At 39.5% G+C, this 20,929-nt stretch overlaps 1 protein-coding gene across 5 annotated transcripts in view; it reads left to right on the plus strand.

Annotated features, from left to right (window-relative positions):
* The window catches only part of TENM1 (teneurin transmembrane protein 1), a 775,694-nt gene that overhangs the window by 661,081 nt on the left and 93,684 nt on the right, over positions 1-20,929 (plus strand). For all 5 annotated transcript variants that reach the window (XM_032391374.1, XM_032391377.1, XM_032391378.1 and 2 more), the window contains 3 exons: positions 2,628-2,877; positions 10,858-10,878; positions 15,406-15,638. In XM_032391374.1, the coding sequence (XP_032247265.1) occupies positions 2,628-2,877; positions 10,858-10,878; positions 15,406-15,638 (504 nt within the window). The remainder of the gene's footprint in view (positions 1-2,627; positions 2,878-10,857; positions 10,879-15,405; positions 15,639-20,929) is intronic.

A 20,929-nucleotide genomic window follows, 5' to 3' on the forward strand; every position in this document is an offset into this window, starting at 1 on the left:
GTTAATAGCAAATCTGGTATTTCCAAGCCAATAATTGGACATATTTTTGAATGATATACCCTATAATGCATTGCTGAAATACAGACATGCTAAACAGTTGGCTTCCTCATTTGTTCAAGAACATATCATAGTCTCATTGGTAGGATATTCAGTTAGTGATCATCAGGAGGTTTCTTTTCGATGATGTTGTGTGACCGTCATCCCAGTTCTCATTCACTTCCTCCCAATTCATTTAAACTGTAGTGTTGATCACACTGCAATTAAGTGTTTTCTGCGAGATGAAATTCAGTTCTATTAATCTTAATTAACTGTTCAAAATCTTACAAATTTTTTTACTGCCTAATAAAGTTATTAATAAAATTAATAAGAAAGTAGTGATCCTCGAGATATCTCACAGTTCTGCCATAAAAGACCAATTTGTTGGGGCATAAACTCATAGCTGCTCCTGCAGATCATATGTTGAAAAAATAGCCAGAAATCACCTTGGGAGGGAGAGTCAAAATATCTAGACTTGAAATCCGAAGGCTGTATGCTGTATGGGATTTGTTTCCTGGAAAGCCCCTTCCAAGTACATATTTGGTGTTACAGTATTGTGCATGTTTTACCCTCTTACTTATTTTTGCCAACAATGTTCCTATTTCAGAGTGATCAGTGGTGCTTATTATAGGACTATGGGACCAAAAGTTGAAAGAAAACTGAGGAAGACATTTCAGGAAATGTTTAGGGAGAGTAACAGGCAATCCAAGGAGTTAGATAGCAAGGGTCCTGGGAAAAAAAGAAAACTCTACAAGATTACTATATTCATTCATTTGCTGTCAGTGACTTCCGTCTGACACGTTGGCATGTCTTCTCACAACATGGATGTTTTACCTGCCCAGGCTCATTGTGAGCAGACTGGGGTACAGTAGTCCTTGTTTCTGGGATTTTCTGCCCAGGTTCAGCAGGTTTGCACTGGGATTTGGACAAGGACACTACAAGAGACTCAAAGCCTATTTTAAACATTTACTGAGCTCTTACAATGCCTTGGCCACAGTGATTGGCACTAAAATGCAGAAAAGAGTAAGACAGAGGGTCTGCCTTCATGGAGCCCATGTTCTAATGGGAAAGATAGAGAAGTAATGAAAACTGTATCATACAACATAGTCGGTGTTATAACAGAGCTATGGAAAACAAACCGTGGTCATTCTGCCAGGACCAGAGCACTGGGGAAAAATTGAGCTGAGCTTTGAAGGATAGGTAAGAGTTCCCCAAGCAGACAAGATGAGGAGGGCTTTCAGGACAGAGGGAAGGGCATATACAAAAGCAGAATGGAATGGAAGAATGTGAAAGTAATTGTAAATAGTTCACTATTGCTGGAACTCAAGATACAAATAAGAGGATGATGAGAGTAGGCAACGGTCAAGTCATGAAGGACTTTGAATGCCTTAATAATAAGGAATGTGCCCCTTATCCTACAGAGGATATGGAGCTGTTGAAAGATTCTAGCCACACACTAAAACAATCTCAATGGCAAGAGTTGGGGTGGGTGGTCTGGAGCCAGGTATGCGTGGAGACCGGGAGACCAAGACGTGAAGAAACACTGAACTAAAGCAGTAGTGATAGGAATGGAGGTGACAAAACTGGTTCAACGTATTTCAGGAGATAGACTCCAAGTGGGTTTCATAATGAATTAGGCATAGTGAATGAGGACAAGAAGAGCCGTGGTCATGCCCACATTTCCAACTTGGGTGAATACACGCGTGGTGAAACCACTGCTAAGATGAGTAGGCAGCACAGGAGGAAGAGCAGGGTTTGGTAGGGGGAGCAGAAAAATAATGAGTTCCCTTTTACACCTGTTGAGTTTGAGGGGCCTGTGAGGCATCCAAGTGGAGCGATCGAGCAGGAAATTGCAGGACAGGTGCCAACTCTGGACAGGAGAAAGTTTCAGCATATAGAGATATGAGTTAAAACTGTGAGAATGGATGAGATTGCCCAAAGAGAATGACTGCACAGTATTTTCCAGCATTGTCATAAGTCAGTATCTCTATTTCCTGCACTGATAATAGTGAGATATGGTCCAAAAGAGTGGAAAATTCAAGTTCCTTTCTTATATCTTTGAAGTACATTCTAGCAGTATGATTTTTTTTTTCTTTTCACAGAAGTAGATTACCTTCCTGATGGTGTTTTGCTAAGGTTAATATTAAAATTGACTGATATTTCCTTTTCAGAAACCAGTCAGTTGCATAGTGAGGGTAATTTGAAGTCAGACAAGTGTGTGCTGGGCATCAGGAGAAAGTAGGCCAGAGATGAAAAATTAGCCACCGATGATTCACAGAGCCCAAAGTGAATAGGAGCTCATTAGAAGTTATTCATCAAATGCTTTATTGAGGCATTTAGAATCAGGCACTAAAGGGCCTGGATGTATTAACCCATATCACATGTAGACAAACTGAGGCCAGGTGTTATGCTACTGTTCGTTGTGGCTATGCGGTTAAACAAAACTATGGGCGGTGTGCTTCACTCTTGGGTTCTTTGATGCCAGGCCAAAGCTCAATGCTACTTTGAGCAAGAGAGAGAGATTAAAGTGTTGCTGAGAATATTGTGTGGTAATTGTTTTTTTAATTCTCTTTTTTTTTTCTTGAATCTAGGAATCATACATAAAGGGAATGGAGAAAATATGTTCATTTCCCAGCAGCCCCCAGTCATATCAACCATAATGGGTAATGGACACCAACGGAGCGTAGCCTGTACCAACTGCAATGGCCCAGCTCACAACAACAAACTCTTTGCTCCTGTCGCCTTAGCTTCTGGCCCTGATGGTAGTGTGTATGTTGGCGACTTTAATTTTGTAAGACGAATATTTCCCTCGGGAAACTCCGTTAGTATTTTGGAATTAAGGTAAGTCTTCCCTAATCTCTGTTTGCTTAGCGGATAAGGAAAAAGCAAGAATGCAATAACACGAAGAGAAAGACATTGCCAGAAAGAGCAGAAAGTGCAGTTGCCCATATTGTAGCCCTGAGCTGAGATGCAGGAATAGGGACAAAGGACATAGGTCAAAATGCCCACTCCTTTGGAGACCCAGGAAGTGTTGACACCCCGGTATGTGTGGCCTTCCTTGTGGGCATTGCCATCACTGACATGGATCTCTGTACATCCAAGTACTCAGGTAAGTCACTCAACCTCTGCTGCTCATGACGAAGATGATCAAAAATATCTATTTCATTCTAGCAGGTAGAGGTAATGCCAGATCCAAAAGGCTACATTTTCTAAGTTCTCCAGGTTCAATCTTTTGAAGTGGTCACTTCATAAAAAAGAAAATGGAAGTCTGTGTTTGTGTGCCCTGATAAGGAAGGAAGAACTTGTTTTTGGGGGGGGGTTTCTGTTTTGTTTTTTACACTTAAAAGCTCTATTCCATTGGGGGAAAAAAAGATTAAAGCATTCATCGTTAGACTTTCTCACTCTGTTCTAGGAATTTTCTTGAGAGTACAAAGTATTTTGACACCTTTTGAAAGGAATTCATACCTTCTGGTATTCCGTGTTCTGAAGTTACACGAAGATTACAACTAAATAGACTATGGCTTAATCAGCTTTATTTCTCCTTTTCTGAGGGTACAGGATACAAATATATGCCCTCTGGAGTCCTAGGAAAGGGAAGCATCCCCTCCCATTCCAGTGAGGATAGACAGACCTGTCTCCTCTCTCCTGGGTAAATAAATGGATAGAGTCTTCCCTCTAGTTGGTTATGACAGCTTCATCCCTGACACATACCTTGGGAACTTTAGGCTGAAAGTTTCTCTCTGTTCCAGAGATTTTGATGCCATCCTATAAACTAGTCCATAAAACAGTTGTTGCCTCAGGCATCACCTCATTGTCCTGAAAGATAGTGACCAAAAAAAAAAAAAAAAAAAAAATAGTGACTGGGAGAACAGAGACATTGATGGAGCAACTTCTATGTACAAAGCACCATGAAGGCCAATCAAAACATATGAGAAGTCTTGGGTCATTTCTATTTAACATTATGTTCTCACAAGCATGGAAATTTGAATACATGAGGACATTCCTTGAAATTTTTCAGATTCTCGTGCTTGCTCTGGAATCTAACTCCTTTTTCTCAGACTGAGTTAGTCCTTCACACCTAGTTGGGAACATCTTCCAGTCCCAAGCCCCCATCCATTTTTCACATTAATTCATTCCAATTTTAATACATTTCTTAATTATAATTACAAACACTGTCATAGAGAAGAAAGCTGTTAAATCCCTTGACTGATAAAAAAAAAAATAGACTGTAACATTAAGATTTTATAAAGATAAAGTACATCTAGAGAGTCTAGAGAAGTACTAAGTCATAGCACCCTGCCCTAATCAAATGTTCATATACCTTAGGGTGTCACACCTCAGGGGGACTTGTCATTTCCAGCAGTATATCTCTTTGGGCACCTACTTACTGGAAAGTCAATGAGGAAGGCCAAGATGGTTGTATGCCCAGATTTAGAAATGATTTATACAACATTCAACATTGTTTTCAAAATCCTAGGGATGCTCCATCTACACGATGCCAAACATTGATGGAGCACTGCACGATTCATTTACCATCTGAATGTTTCTAGCCATGCTGATATTAGCTATCAAGTAGACAGAGACCTCACTAACCTTATAAAGCCTATATAGCTAGCCCTCTATAGCTAACTCCCCAAAGGAAAACCCATAAGTTTAGCTAGAAAAACAAATACTAAGACTAATAATATTACTATAAAGAAAACCCAGCTAAGTTTAGTCCTTTCCTTTGTGATTTAAATGCAAATTTACCTAAGGTGGAACAATTTTCATTCACTGATGAGATTCTCCTTTGCTCAGGGATCCTTAACAGTTCACAAATTTGCATTTTGGTCCAAAGTACCTTATGACCTTCAACACAAAGTCATTCGAAGAATAAAATAGCATAACTTGGGCCCCAGTTGCAAAGTGATTTTCTTGGTATAAAGAAAAATCCATTTCTGGCAGTGTGAAGTATTGTCCAATCCCTCTCTTCAGTCTTACTCCACAGTACTGTTCTCTCACATTGTCACAGCTCTTCAAACACATAGGCAAGCGCACGCCTTGAGCTCACACACCCAGGTTCTCTCACTTAGCCTGAATCTCTCTAGCTAGCTCTTCTGAGCTCACATCCTTTAGAGCGGTTCTTCTTAACTTTTTTTTTTTTAAATTCTCAGGAGGGATTGAATCTAAGGAGGGCTGTGGGCCCTCTCCCCAGAAAAAGAAAAAACACGTTCACACAAAATTGTACGTGTGTTTTCAGGGGTCCCGTATTTCCCCTCTCTCCCTGCATGTCCCCGCCTGCCAGGAACCTACCCCTTTCATAGACTCATGGTTACAATTCCCTGGATTCGTCTCAAACAGAAAAAAATAGTTCTCTCTTGCATTAGGTTCAAGGAGGAAAAAAATAGTTTTCCCTTGTCTACTCTAACACTCCTGTGCTTGGCCATCAGAGAAATAAACTGATTGAGTTTACATGATCATTTTGACCTAATTGATAGGTAACTCCCTATTTTCCTATAGTCAAAACCATCAAACTAGTTTATGTCAGCAAACATTATCTGTCATATTTACTCAACACTAATAATAATTCTTATTAGATTCACCTAAAAACAGTGTCTGGCTTGATCAGTAACCTATACTGTATACATTGCATCTTTGGCATATGATTGGCAAATTTATATATTTGCTTTATAACTTCCAGATTTAAACTTCCTGGGGAGAAATAAGTTGATATAATAAGTCTTCGCTATGTTAAGAACCATAATGTTCAATGGATTCTATTGCATATAGATAGAAACTTCGTTTTGTACCAGTTTTTTTTTTTTTGTTAAAATCAGTTGATTTAATTGCTGCCACCACCCTCCCTCCCTCCCAGTGCATATTAGTCATTTTACTTGGTTGAGTCATCTGTTTCCTTGGAAACACAGACTAATATAGTCATTATGTTATTGGCTGCATTTAAAGCTGTGAATGGAAGAGCAATGTTGTCAATAGGTTATTACAGAAAGGAATAGAGAACATTCCAGATCTTGACCCTCTGTCAGGGTTATTCATTATATAACTTAACCATCTGTTCTCTACTTCTCTATCTATAAAATTGACTTCAAGCTAATATTTGAGCATCTTCTTACATGTCTTATATAGTTTAACTTGTTTTAAGATCCTCAGATGCATAGTTCTCAGCCCAAAGTTTGATGACATTTTGTTTGCTCTGACATAAAGCTTGCTCCTACTGGATGCCCTTCTAGATTTCCTTCTCTTCCATTCTCTTGTTTCATAGTGGGCCACGTTGAAAAATTCCAGGTTCCCCTTGACATTTCAAAGATTGGAAGACATAGATTTTTCCTTCCTCGGCTCTGCTGATCCAAACTGTCCCTAATTGAATTTCTTTCATCTGACCTCAGAAATAATTTCATTTTCATTGGTTACCAATCATTTATTTCCTCTAGCTGGCCCCACCATTGGCTGAATGGGGAGGGTAAGGAAAAGTCAGTTCTGTCATTATCATTAGCAATATAGCAAGAGCAACAATATCATTTCTTGTTATTTAAAGTATAGCGTACCCTTTTGCCCATTGACTGCAGATTTCATCTACACATACACATCTTAGTGCTTCCTTCCAGTGGGAAACTGAGGTAAGATAATAAAGAAGGGAAGATTATAAGATCATTATATAAGTAATTAGACCTAAGGGAATCTCAAAAATACATTATCTGAAGAATTTTATAAAGATACATTCATTTCTATGTGAGATAGTTTAAGTCTAGTTATCCCTGTGGATTTACTTCTCATGTTAAAATTTCATACACACACAAATTTCAGTAACACAAAAGTGACATCACAGATTTGTGAGCTTAGTGTTAGAGAAGTCCATGGAGGTATCTGGTGCAACATGGCGCCCACTACATGCCTGACATTTGATCACATCTACTTTGTTTGATCCTTTTCAGTTAACAGAAAACTTAAATACCCCTCTAGACAGCCCATTGCATCTTTGGAGTGCTCTCTTAGAAAATTGTTGCCTACACTGAAATGAAATCTACCTTCATAAACAATCCACTCAGTAGCGGCAGATGTTAGGCCTGGCACGTTTCCATGTGTGTGAAGACAGACATCATAGGTTCCTGAGCTTCCTCTTCTTCAGTCTCAACATCCCCAAGTCCTTCAACTATTTCTCATCAACGATGACTTCATTTCTTTTTCCTTGAATTATGGCCTCAGGGCCATGGTTCAGTTTTCTGAAACTAACAGGAATAATTTTATAGGTAAAAATAGGAGGCACCATGTCAAGTGCTTTGCAAAAATTCAAATGTGAATATTCCCCTTGCTTCCCTCTCATCTTCTAATTTCACAAAACTATTAGAAAACTTATTAAGCATGATTGGAAATGACTTATTCTTTATAAAGACCTCATGCTGTGATTGTTCAAGATGCTGATATTATCCAGATCTTTATTTTGTCCTTCCCTTAAAATGAAAGAAAGATGAAAATAAGAGCCTGGCAAATGCTTCTTGGTACCTTGAGTAATTTGGACTTGATGAATGTCAATATGACATAAAAATGTCTCTTGAGATTCTACTGTTTCTTTTACAGTGACTGGTTAATATTTCCTCTATCGTTCTCAGGACTTGACTCCTGTCACTGACTAGGGATCGAGTAGAACTGGAATAGCACCCACTTAGGGGCAGTTAGCATGCAGAAGGGCAGGGGAAATTGTACAGTTCTCTGTTGAAGGAACAAACGGAGCCCGGACTTTGAGAGCTCGGAAAATACCTGAGAAATGACCAAGAACTATCCTTTTGTCAGCAGCACTGGAGCAACAAATGGAGAAACACTCCATGTAGATGAAACAGGTGGTGACCTTGCCAGGGTGAGCTCATATATTAGTGGGAGCACTCAACGGCTCCCTCCGCCTGATCCAGAAACATCTTCACTAGCCTTCCACAGTGCCCAAATTCCCGCTCTAAGAACTGCGTTCCTTTGAGTTGAGACACTGCATCTCTAAGAGTGCCCGACACAGGAACCTCTGTTAGAATGACCCGCCAAGCTAAAATCATCATTGGTCCTTGGGCATGGATTCATTTGTCGGATTGTCTTCCAAGGAACCTGCCAGCTGAAAGCAGGGCCCTAAACCACAAGACAGGTAGAAGCGAGAAGGGCAAGGGACAGAGCCAGAGTGTGAGGGAGGATAGGCTTAGGTGACGGTTGCTGGAGTTAGAAGCTCTAAGAAGTCAGCGAATGGCAGGAGTGGGAACTCAGTCTTCGAAGGAAGAATGCCACGGAAAGATGAGTAGGGAGGGAAGCCCGCTTTGGGACATCAAATGTTTCTGGCTAAGCATAAGGAAAGACGCTGAGAACAGCATGCAAAACAAGTAAAGTGCTACAGCCACCACAGAGCAGGCCAGGCTACCTCACGAGGCCAGGTCACCAGGCAGCAACTCCATAGTCGGCGTAGTCTCTCCTTCTCCATCCCCGACCTCACAGAAGTAGAAAAGGAATGGGTCGAACATGATGCTAAGTGAAAGAAGCCAGACACAAAAGGGCACATAGTCTATGAGTCCATTTATATGAACCACCCAGAATAGGCAAATTCATAGAGACAGAAAGCAGATTCGTCACTGCCTGGGCCGGGGGCAGGTCGGGAATGGGGACTGACTGCTAATGGGTATGGGCTTTCTTCCTGAGATGATGAAAGTGTTCTGGAATTGGATGATGGCGGTGGTGGCACAACTCTCTGAGTGTACTAGAAACTGCTGAATTGTACTTTTTGGAAGGGTGAATTTTATGGTATGTGAATTATATCTCAATAAATTTTTTTAATTAAAAAAAGAATAGATGGCCCTTTTAATCATCTTGATCCTGAGAAAATCCATGATCGACTTAAAGACCCTACCATGGGTCGCATCTCTTGCTCAGAAACGATTTGCAGTTGTGCTCCTTTCTCCTCCTGAATCGTGGCCAGCTTCAGGTCAGTCGTTGCCAGGTGGCAATGCCCGCTGATGGGCCCGTGCACTTGTGAAGAGCTCACGCTGGCGCCTCAGCGGGTAGTCAGTTGCTAGCTAGACAACAAACTGGCTTTGGTGGTGGCTCAATCCTAAATCCTTAACTAAAAGTAATTCTGAGACAGAACAAGGTCACACACTGGAAATAAATTCCGTCATTTTCACTTCCTCCTTCTGAGATGTTAATGAGAGAAGCTGCTCTGCATAATATGGGACATCTTTCCAAATTCACAGTGACATTATTGGCAGGATCAGAAGCAGCTGCAAGAAAGTCAAACCACTCTCCTCCCCACCCTTTGCCGTCACCATTTCAAAACCCTTTGTAGCCACACAAATTGTTCTGTACCATGAGGATCTGTTGTGGATGAAGCCATGTTTTAATGAGGTCCTTCTAGTACTTCCACAACTAAACTTCCTTTGAGAAATGATTAGAGTCAGCCTGGAGCACACTCACCTGCTAATTCAGAGGCCACAAAAACAAGCGTCTAGTGATAAAGAAACTCAAAGAGGTCCAAATGCCCAAGGCCAGGTTTCTAATCAGAGCTCCCAGCCTTACCTTATGACCTTTTGTGTCAACCCACAGGATGCCTACCCTTTTGAGGAGGGCCAGGGAAAGAGAAAAGTCAGTGGATCCTGACCTGTGACCCAACTACTAAAATCCCAGAAAGAATTTTCTTTAAAACGAGTTGAATCAGTAGGAGCAGATAGCTTCAGATGAAATCATTTTGTATCGTCTCTTTTTCCCTGACATTCTGAAGAATAAGAACATTTTCTAGTTTAGATAAAAAGATGTGTTACCTTCATGTTTTTTTTAAATGACATAAAGGGCCAGGTTTAAAAAGATTTTCAAATTAAAATGCCTGTATTTCACAGATGATTATAGCCTTTTAATTCTGGGCAGATTTGACCCAAAGTCAGGCCTGTACACAGACTGCGTCCCCAATGTGAGAAGCCTCATCCCAGGTCCCAGAGTACCCTGTGCCAAGAGGCTTACCAAAGAAGGGCCCCCAAAGTGTTCTGCTGCTTCTGACCTGACGGATCTGTTTTGCCAATCCCAGTTGCCCCTTTAGAGCACAGATCATCAGAAGACACAAGGCCCTAGTAGTTGATGTACATGATGTTTTACTGAGGCTATTTTGATGCAGCAATTTTGATACCAGGGACATTCTGCCCTGGCCTAAGAGAAAACCTTTATACTTTTCATTAAGTTTTTTAATATTGCTAAGTAATGTGCTACTGTACACAAAAGATGTCTCTATCTTATCTCTGAGATCATATAAGTGGCTTGGGGCTAGATTTGGGGTGTCCATTGCACACAAGGCTTGATTTTACATTTTGGTAAAGTGGCTTTCAAAACAGAGTCTGGAATAGTCAGAACCTCTACAGTGGCTACTTCTTCAAAGCCTCGCCCAGTGGTTCTTAAACCTTATTCTGTATCAGAATCACCAGCTGAGTTTGTTAAAAATCAAATTCCCGGGCCCCTCTTCCACCTCGAGCTTCTGATTCAGTATGAGTGGGGAGAACCCCAGGAAACTGCACATGGGGCAGGAACCCAGGTGGTTCTGATGAAGATGGTCCAGAGAGAAAAAACTGCCTTCAAGCTCTGCCCACCCACCAGGCAGGATATTCAATCACCCTGACGCCATCTTAGGAGAAGAAGCCAGGAGGGATCTGGTCCACTTTGGCTTGTACGTCTGACGAAATGTTCCCTATGGAGTCTCTAATAGCCACAGACAGAGTTAGAACTAGGTGGGTCTGGTTGGATTTGGCTTGTTGAATTATACTGATGACTCTCTATTTGTTTTTACTTGCCACTCGTGGATAACCTTGTGCACCCTAGAAACAGAGATACCAGACATAGGTAAGCAAACCACACGGGCAGCTACCTAATGCCCCTTCTTGCCTAACAGGCAACCTCCTAATAATGGGCTAACAGGGAGATTGTACTTTTTAAATAAGGTGAAAGGAATGATGTGAAAGCACATTTAGAAGTTAGGATTCAGGTAAGTGTCTGACAAAAGAAGAGAGCTCCACTAAGTGGGAATTTGCTGGAGGATCAGACTATATTGAAAAGAAAACAAAATAAGTGAGACCTGGCAGTTCAGTACTTCCTGGGAAAGCAAAGCCTTAAGTCTCATTATGTTTTCCTTAGGTGATATCACAAATGAGTCTGTAAGTTCAAATAGATTCAATGTTTTCAAGCTGCAGTAGAAAGAGAGGTGATACGACAATCTTCCCAGATCCAGAAATAGAGTTGATGAGTGTATTAAGAGACAGTGACCACGATGACCTTCTTGAATAAGATTTTTCCTCTTTCCCTTTGTGTGACCTCATGGTTTCTATTTCTTCCCACCAAAAAGAAATAATAGAAAAACTTTAAACCAACCATTTACCGACAATGGCACAGAGCTCTGAAATTAATCATAATGAGCATTTCTATTCAATTTGTTTATGCATTACACTTGTCAAAACTGTTCTAAATTACCTGAAATTGCAAAGGAGAAAATTGAATTTGTTCACTTCCGAGTGCCAATTGTCATCAAAATGGCACTGATAGGGTTTTTAATTTGGATTTCGTTTGGGAGATGCCACTTCCTAAATGCCAGTGCACAAAATCAGCCTCGCTACTTTGGCATAACTGATTCCTTAAGCAAATTAAGTTGGTTGTCAAATTGCTTACTGGTTAAGTGTTGCACAGTATTAATGATAAGCATTAATTGCCCATTTAACAATCTATGTGATTTTAACTAGCATGAATGAAGTGATCTTTGCTAAGTTGAAGGGCATTGCTCGAATGTAAAGCTAACCAGAAGGTGACAATAAGTCTAACACTGAAGTTATAAAAGAAATCTTCTCATATTTCAAATTGCAATATGCATGTGGACACAAGGGATTAGAACAAATTGAAATGTAGTCCAGCGGTTTCCTTTCTCGGATATGGCATGTTTTTAAAAAGTAGAAAGAAACCAATCTCCAAAGAGCTGAAGTGCACTTGGGAAATGGCATGAAATGGCAAGAAATTACATATCAATATAGGAGACCTTCCTGACTGCTAGCTGTCAAGAAAATAACATTAATCAGATTTGAATTTTGTGTGTTGGACTATTCCATTTTCTAAAGGCCAGCGCACAAAATTTTAGAACAGCCTAGCTAAGCAAAATAGGATATGTTGCTCAGTTAGAAGAAGGCAGGAACACCAATTCTTTTTTTTCTTTTTTTTTTTTTTTTTGCCACCTTCAGAGCTAAAGTATTCGGAAGGTACTTTGTACACACAGTCATATGATCTAATCTAGTCTCGGTTAGGGCATAGGCTTGTTAGTGACCCTGGGCAAGCCCTCTATGTGTCTGGGTTTCCCCAGCTGAGATTTGAGGAGAATGATAATTTTAACTTCCCTCACAGGCACATTGGGGATATTCAATAATAAATGAATGTAATGCATTCCAAAGTGCTTTTCTGCGAATAACATTTCTCTTGGAAAAATAGCCTATGGACTTTTCCTAAACAACACATGATTAATCTGGCTCAGTTGAAGCTTCCACCAACTGGCACCAAAATACTGAATGTTGTTTCAGGGAAGGGTTGTGACCCCCTTTTATTCTAGAAAGATCTAAGGGTACTGGAGAAATTTTATTCTGAAGGCAAAAATTCAGCTAAATATGTAAAAACTTTTACTCAAACCCCTATTTAAGCAGTCTTTGCTACAGAGATGCCTTGTCTGATATGACTGCCAAATCAATTCTGGAGTCTGTTGGGGCCCTTTACAGTTTATTTACAGCAGCTGTCATGGTGGTTCCAGGGTTGAAGATGTCCCTGGAATCTACTGAATTCTCTTATTTGATGAAGTGAAGGTAAGTAGAAAAAAATCAAGTATTCCAAATGGATCTGATTTTTTTCCAATTAAAACTATAAACTGGGTCTCAAATCAGTATCTGCTAACCTTTACTATCATTAACATACACAGATATACTTAGAGGGCAAATATAATTACAAATACAATCAGAAACATAAATCAGTCTTTAGGGGCAACTTAATTATTCTGATGACCCTCTCCCTGCCATTTTGCTGGGCTAGGTAGCCAAGACCTGAACACTTCTGTGTATTTGTTAGTTTCATGTCCTATAGTTTAGTTCAGCAGTAACTGAACATTGACCCTGTCAGACACTCTGTTGGCACTGAAGATAGAGAGATGAGTATGGTTCCTGCCTGCAAAGAGCTTAGAGTGTACTTGGAGAGATGTAAAAAAAAATAGTACTTACACCCAGCACTCACATCTTGGTTTCCAATACCATTCTCCAACATAAGGAACCAGGGGTCTTTAGCAAAACGATTCATTCCAGTACTGGGGCAGGGACTATAAAAGATGAGCCTGGAGCATCTTGTAGTGCCAAAAAGTAGAGAAGGGCTAAAACAAAACAAAAAACAGAACTCCACACTGGTGGATGGACGTCAAAAGTTCTCACAAGCCAACGGAAGAGTTCCCGGTGGCTAATGCCAAAAGGGTTTGAGCAACAAAATAAAGTAGCATTGGGTTTTAATACAAAAAATAGAACAAATATCCATGAGTCCCTACTGCTATAAATGAATGGCTGAATTCATAAATAAATGGAGGAGATGAGATAATGCTCTTATATAGAAGATTTCCAAATTGTCTATGTAGACACTCTACCCTCAAGGAGGTGGATTATAACTCCCTACTCCTCAAGTGTTGCCTTCACAGAGTAACTTTACACTGGAGAAACGTGACAAACTCTACCTCAGCCAGGTGATCAAGGTCAACATCAAAAGTGATAAGTCATGTTGATTATTATGTACCCTTGATTTGATTTGATGATAATGGCACTTTACCCCTGTGGTCTTCCCTTCCAAAACCTATAACCCCTGTCTAACCGGGAGAAAAAAAAAATTAGACACATTCTAGTAGACGGCATCCTACAAAATACCTGACCAATACTCCTTAAAACTGTTAAGGTCATCAGAAACAAGGAAAGTCTAAGAAACTGTCATAGCCCAGAGGAGCCTAAGGAGACATGATGACTAAATATAATTTGGTATCCTAGAAGGACTCCTGGAATAGGAAAAGGACTTTAGGCAAAAAACTAAGGAAATCTGAATAAAGTATGGACTTCAGTTTATCTTTAAAAAAAATGCTAATACGATATGACAGCTACTGGTAGGTCACATGTACCTCCTCTCTGCTCATATCTTTCCTCCTCTACTTCTGTTGTCACACTTGACAGTCATAGCCAGAGATAAGCAAGGTTGCTTTCCTCCAAGGTCGCATGGTCTATTGGGGGATACAAATTTAAAAAAAAAAAATCAATACGATATGTAATCCCCAAAACAGAGGTAAATGCAGTGCAGATAACCCAGACTGGAGATGTAGGGAAGGCTTTCTTCAGGAGATGATGCCTGAGTAAAGCCTTAAAAGGCATGTGAGAATTTACTAAGTGAAGAGGCTTGTCTACCATACCAAGGAATGTTAAAGAGTTTTTAGGGTTTTTAAAGATGGGAATCCAACCTTAGGATCAAGCAAAATATCCCCCAAACCAATATTACTCCAGCAATTGTAAAAATGGAATTAAGAAGAATCAAAATGAATGAATGAGCTCAGCCATGTACACAGATAAAAATATCACAAGAGATCCCGTGCGAATATGTAATTGAAGAGTTTCAGGAATACCAAAATCCAATCAAGGTAACTTTAACATCACCTTTAAAAGGTACAGTTGATTGTGATTATAACCCCCCAGAAAGGTCATATATAATCAGTTCTATTATATCCCGAAAGAAGACAAAATGGATTAGAAAAGTGTGGTGGTCAGCTAAAAAAAGGAAGCTTGGAGAGGAAAAGTTTGACAATGCATCTCCGGCACAGCCCTCCGTACGCAACACGTCCTTCAATTCACAACAGGAGCCTGGAGGCTGGTAGGGCCCCCAGTGTGGTAGGAAGTCTGGAAGAGAAGAAATAGGGTTCTGAAGGATGGGAAGTCAGGAAGAGAAGAGCTCCTGTTGGGGATTTTTTGAGTTTGAGGTGACTGTGAGCCATCCAGGCAGGCATCTAGTAGGTAATTGGAGAACCAGGTATGAAAGGTATTGATGAAAAAAATTATTTCCCAGGATTTTCTCTCTTCTGCTTCTTTCTCTGCCCCCCAGATGGTATTGAAATGTCAGCTTCATTTCAGGTTAGCAGTACACACTGAGTTTTTTTTATACCCAGACCCCTTACTAGAAAACCGAACTAGTACCATCTCCTCAGTACATGAGAAAGAAGATACATTTATTTTGTTTCATCTCTTAAGAGAACTTTCCATTTGTGACAAAAGGCAGACCCCAGGGGATGCATATTGAACAAACTTCTTTGAATAACTTTACTTTTCTCTTCCTTAGCACAAGTCCTGCTCACAAATACTATCTGGCTATGGACCCTGTGTCTGAATCACTTTATCTATCAGACACCAACACTCGAAAAGTGTACAGGTTGAAATCTCTTGTGGAAACAAAAGATCTGTCCAAGAATTTTGAAGTGGTGGCAGGAACAGGTGATCAGTGCCTTCCCTTTGACCAGAGTCACTGTGGAGATGGCGGGAGAGCATCAGAAGCTTCACTGAACAGCCCTCGAGGTAAAAAAAACATCCTTTGGTCATCTAAAGATTTCATTTGACTTCACAAAATCCTAAGACTGTTGCCATAATGTAGTCCATCTATCTCAATATTGCCTCTGACACACATTGTCTCTGAAGTCCATCCCGGAAGAGATAGGCATGGTAAGGGCTAATTTCTAGGTAATATGCCTTCGTATAGTCAAAAGTGTTATTAAAATTCGAAATGCTTCTTTTCCTTTCCGCCTAGGATGACAAATTCCAGTTTTAGGTTTTTGGGGTTTTTTGTGTTTTGGGGGGTTTTTGTTTTGTTTTGTTTTGTTTTGTTTTTGCCTTCTGTGGGAACGTGGCCTTACTTCGTCTGTCCTAAATTTACTCCTCAGTCTTCAAGAGCCAATCCTCAATTCTGTTGCTTGGGATTTGTGAATAAATCTGTGTTCTCTCAATCAGCTTCATGATTTTGTACACTTGGGATCATATTCCCATCTTAGGCCACTAAGCAGGACAGTCAACTTTAAATCTGTTATCATATATTTATTGTCCACCCTATCTCCTTAATTATTTAATCATTACTCTCTGTTCCTTCTCCATGATGGGGTGGGCATGTGTGTGTGTGTGTGTGTGAAACACTTCTACTTTAGTAGGTTTTATGAAGTATTCATTTGGTGGGTTTTAAGAAGCCAATGTGGTCTTTTTAAACTATTACACAGATAAAACACATTGGTTACAGAAAAATTAGAAAAAAGAGAGTGAAAAAAATATTTTTAATTCAAGTCACCCATAATCCTACCACATATGGAAAACAGCTATTAATATTTTGGCATATATCCTTCTAGACTTTTTTCTATGCATATCATATATTTTATTTTCTAATAATGGAATCATAGTATAGAATGCTGTTCTATAATCTGCTTTTCACACTTAATATATTATGAACATTTTTCCATGCCAAAAAATATAGTGAGGTCAATGTGTTTCATTTGTTAGATGGTCATTTATTATTTCAAATATTAAGAGGTTACTCTTTAGCTATTTGACATTTGCCATATGGGGATTAAATTCCAACTATAATCAGAGTTTAAAGCCTTCCCTTTCTTCAAGGCCATATTCAAGTCCTATGTCTTTCGTAAAGCCCCTCTGGCTAACCCCAGTCCATTAAATCTGAATTTCTCTAACAGGGTCTACACCACCCAATTACTACTAGATTATATTTTGCCTTCTTTTACTTTCCAATTCTTTCATGAATAGGAGGTTTTTTATCACTGAGGCAAGCTACTTGAGCTGAGAAACTATATCTAATATTTCGTTCAAATCTTCCCCACCTCCCCAGCAATATCTTGTACAGTGTGGGATCCACTATACATACTTGTCGTGTAATTGATTGGTTAGGTAACTCTTATCTGTATCAAGTATTCTTAAAAGGAATTTCAATCGTGCTTAAAAAATATGGCCTTTTTTCCCTAAAGGAATATAAGCCCCCCAAGTATCATGGTAAAGTGTTTTAAGATGTTTCTTCTCTTATGCCAGCTCTTATTCCTTACACATAGTAGGTTCACAATAAATATTTGATGAGTGAATGCATAACTCAAGTGCAACATATAATCAACTCATCTTTCAAGGAAATGTATCGGGCTAGGTCCCACCTTTAACACAGGTTTAAAACTCTTGCAGGTATTATAAAAGGATTTCTGCATAAGAAATAGGGAGGAATCAAGCTTGTATTGTGCCTGAAATTGACATCCTCCTGAGTTGCTACTCAAATGAAAACCACTCATCTCACCTACCACATTCAACCTGCCACGTAAAGGATGAATATCTCAGCTTTTCCAAATAGAGCAGATAATTGGTTCTCTGCAGCTTTTTTTTCTTTTTTCTTTTGCTTGGAAAGCAGCAATAATAGAGTCCTGATGAACAGGATTTACATGAACTCTTAAAGCATCAGTAATGAGAGTGCCAAAATTTATATATCTATTAAAGTTAATATTAAACTAAGTTTTTCTTCTTGTCATGGCTAGTAGTACATTTTCCTTTGGCTTGATTTACTCATCTTTCTATCCAAGAGTGGCCTTTATAATAATCCAGTACACTTTATTCATCCCAAAGCGGGCAGGGGCCCTAAGAACATCTGGCCGAGGCTTCGGAGAGCTGAATGTCTAATCCAGCCAAGACAGCTTTCACATAGCATACTGAAGCTGATGTTAACAACATCTGCTCTGATCCAGTGAGTGAACGAGGATGTTTAAAGGAGGGGAACATGTGACTCACACTCAGTATCCACCACGTCTTCTTCAACCATGTTAACAGTATTTGAAGACCCTGTTAGAGATCTTCAAAATCACTCAGATGGCAGAACCTGTGTCCAGACATCCATTGCTCTTGAGATTGCTGGTCAGAACACTTAGATGCCTCGCTAGGGCACCTATCTCCATGCTGAATATAGAAAGCACTCACCCTTGGCAGTGAATCAGAAGTGAGATTCTCATTATATGGGATGCTGCAGGGCAATTTCATAGACTTCTGTAGAAGAAGGGAAAATCATGCAAGAAGTCATTTAAAACACAGTGTGCAAATTGAGGGGAGAGTATTGCTAATTGCTAATGATGTCTTTGAGGTTCTCCTGCAGGTTCTTTATCTCTCAAGAAAGACCAATTGGTTTGTGTTTTGGCTTTTTTTGTTTGTTTGTTTGTGTTACAACCACCACGCACATCAGCTCCTTCTTCCTTCCCCCCTAGAAGGACAACAAATGTTTAACGGATTTCTTTAAGGAGAGGTTTGATTTTTCTCTTCACCTAGAATCTAATAAAGAAAAGCTGTAGATCAGTAGAAAATGGAAATGTACATCTAGGGAGTACAATTTCTAGGTTAGGAAAAAGAGCTTGCTCTAAGACTTTAACAAGCAACATATTGCAATTATAGGCAGGCTCTCCAACATGTCCTTAATTATGCAAGGTAAGTCAAATAAATGTTAATCTGCAAGACAGCTCATTTATTTTCTGAATCTATTCTAAAAATAGGATGAAATGAAATTTGCTTTTGAGATCATTCGTCCTAAAGTCGGAATAAATTATCAAATGGGATTAAAAACCAGTCAGCAGAAGGTAAAAGGTCAGAAGCCATGGGATTTTTTCTTTTTCTTTCTTTTTTTTTTTTTTTGAGAAATGGCAGCAAATTGTGATGAATGTCAGGTTAGGGAACCTAGACTTTCTTGTTCAGTCCATGTAGTTAGTGTTTTTCTGGATGACCCTGTGTAAGTCACTGGACCTCGCTGTGGTTTCATTTCCCAGAACACTAAAATAGACTTCATGGTGCCATTGACTAGTTTTGTTACACTGGACTAGTCATTTAAACATGGGATCCTGAGATGTATCAGTTGTCAACATGAAGGTGTGGGATGATCTCCCTCCCAGCTCTAGTGTATTACAACAACCATAGCTATAACTTAGTCTGCGCTCCATGCTTTCCAATACAGTACATCTAATCTTCACAAGGATGCACACGGTCAATTGCATTTCCCCCAGTTCTGTAGATGAGGAAACAGAGACTCAGACAGGTTAAGAAATGTACCCAAGTTCGCACAGGTTCCAGATAACACTGGAATTCAAAACTGTGATGGAAAAAAAAAAAAAAAAAGGCCTGTGATGCTTTCACTATACCTCATGGCCTGTCTTTCAGCTAAAATCCATGATCTCTGTTGGTTTCTCTGGGAGGGTAGGAAATATTGGAAAGTGCTCTTTATTTTTATTTGCAAGATATAGGATTTTAGTTGAGTTTCTTTTTCCCATTAAAACTATTTTTCTGAGGTTTCTGACCCAGCAGTGTACTCATAGTAGACGGCACAGCATTTACATAGTCTCTAAATGTAATTATTCAAATAAATCTTCAGGAAACCTTGTCACATCTCTTTGGAAGATTCTGCAGTTAAGAACTTCACCAACTTTTTCTTAAGGGATGCAGGCAGAAAACCTTAACTTTATTAAATTTTTTTATTACAACTGGTAACTACACATTTTGTTTAAAGGGGAAATGGAAGTCTCCCTGAGTAGAATTTCATATAAGATAGCCCCTGGATGCATCTCCTGGGAATAAGTCTTTATCTGATCCAGTTTTATGCACTTTGAGTTGAATCCCAATAAAGAGAAACATTTGCCATTTTACTCATCAATACTTCAATGTAATGGGGCAAGGAAAAAAGTTTAGCAAAAAGGCTGATGGTGTGCTAATCCCTGGCATTGTATATGAGTTTGAATTGACTTTGAAAGATGCTTTTAAAACATGCATGGATGATGTAGTTGAAACTTAGGTTCCATTTATTATTTTTACTGCAACTTTCCTTAATTCTACAGAGAACTCAAACTAATGAGTCATGTAATAGATGACCAAGTACTTAAGCAGAATGTGAAATGGTACTAGGTGGGAATATAAAATAAAATTTGTGACAAGCTGAATACATTTATTTTTTTTTAAGTAGATACAGAGGGTGAAGGAGTGACTGGACAAGATGAAATTAATCAATGACTTAATTTGGTTCTCTTGGACCTCACCAAGGATTATATCTCTATTTCGATGTGCCTCTTTAAACAAACTGACCTCAGAACTCAGCAGGACTTGGGCAATATCCAGATGAGTGCAAACAGCTCCTGAGCCATTCCCTAGCAGGGAAATGATCCTTAAATCTTGACAGCTACCAGAAGTGTTTTTAAGGTATTCATAACACTAATCATACAGGAGTCACTTTAACTTTATTAACAATTAAGAAATCTGGGTAAGATAAAGTCTAGATAAAATAATCTGGTTTTTGTCCCTACCCAGATATATCCGAGTTAGATCCTAAAGCTTTACTGACTTCCCTGGCATCTACATGCTATTCTGAAAGGCTAAATTTGGGGCTCATGGAAAGATGAGCGGTGACATCTTGCTGATGTCATCAGTGTCTAAGGGAGAGAGTATAGTGCACTAACAGGTACGAGAATGTTCCTTTGGTTCTCCTGTGCAATGGAGAGCAGTAAGGTTTTTCCTCAATTCCTTTAGTACATGATCCATCACAGTGGCATAACCATTTGGACTGACACTAGGGCCAGGGCTCACCAAAATTACAGGCAAGCCACAACCTGAGTAAAATGAGTGGTACATTCAGGAAACTGCAAATAAATCAGTATTGTTGAAGTAAAAATATCCAAGGGTAATAGGAAGAGCAGGGGCAGGAACAGGAAGTTCGGATTTTATCCTATAGGCAAAGGAGTTGAAGTGAGAGAGTGACATAATCCTCCAATGCATGCATGTTTGATAAACTGTTTTGGAGACAGGGTAGTGCA

This window comes from Phoca vitulina, unplaced genomic scaffold (genome assembly GCF_004348235.1).
Source record: "Phoca vitulina isolate PV1807 unplaced genomic scaffold, GSC_HSeal_1.0 scaffold62, whole genome shotgun sequence".
NCBI classification, from domain to species: Eukaryota; Metazoa; Chordata; class Mammalia; order Carnivora; family Phocidae; genus Phoca; species Phoca vitulina.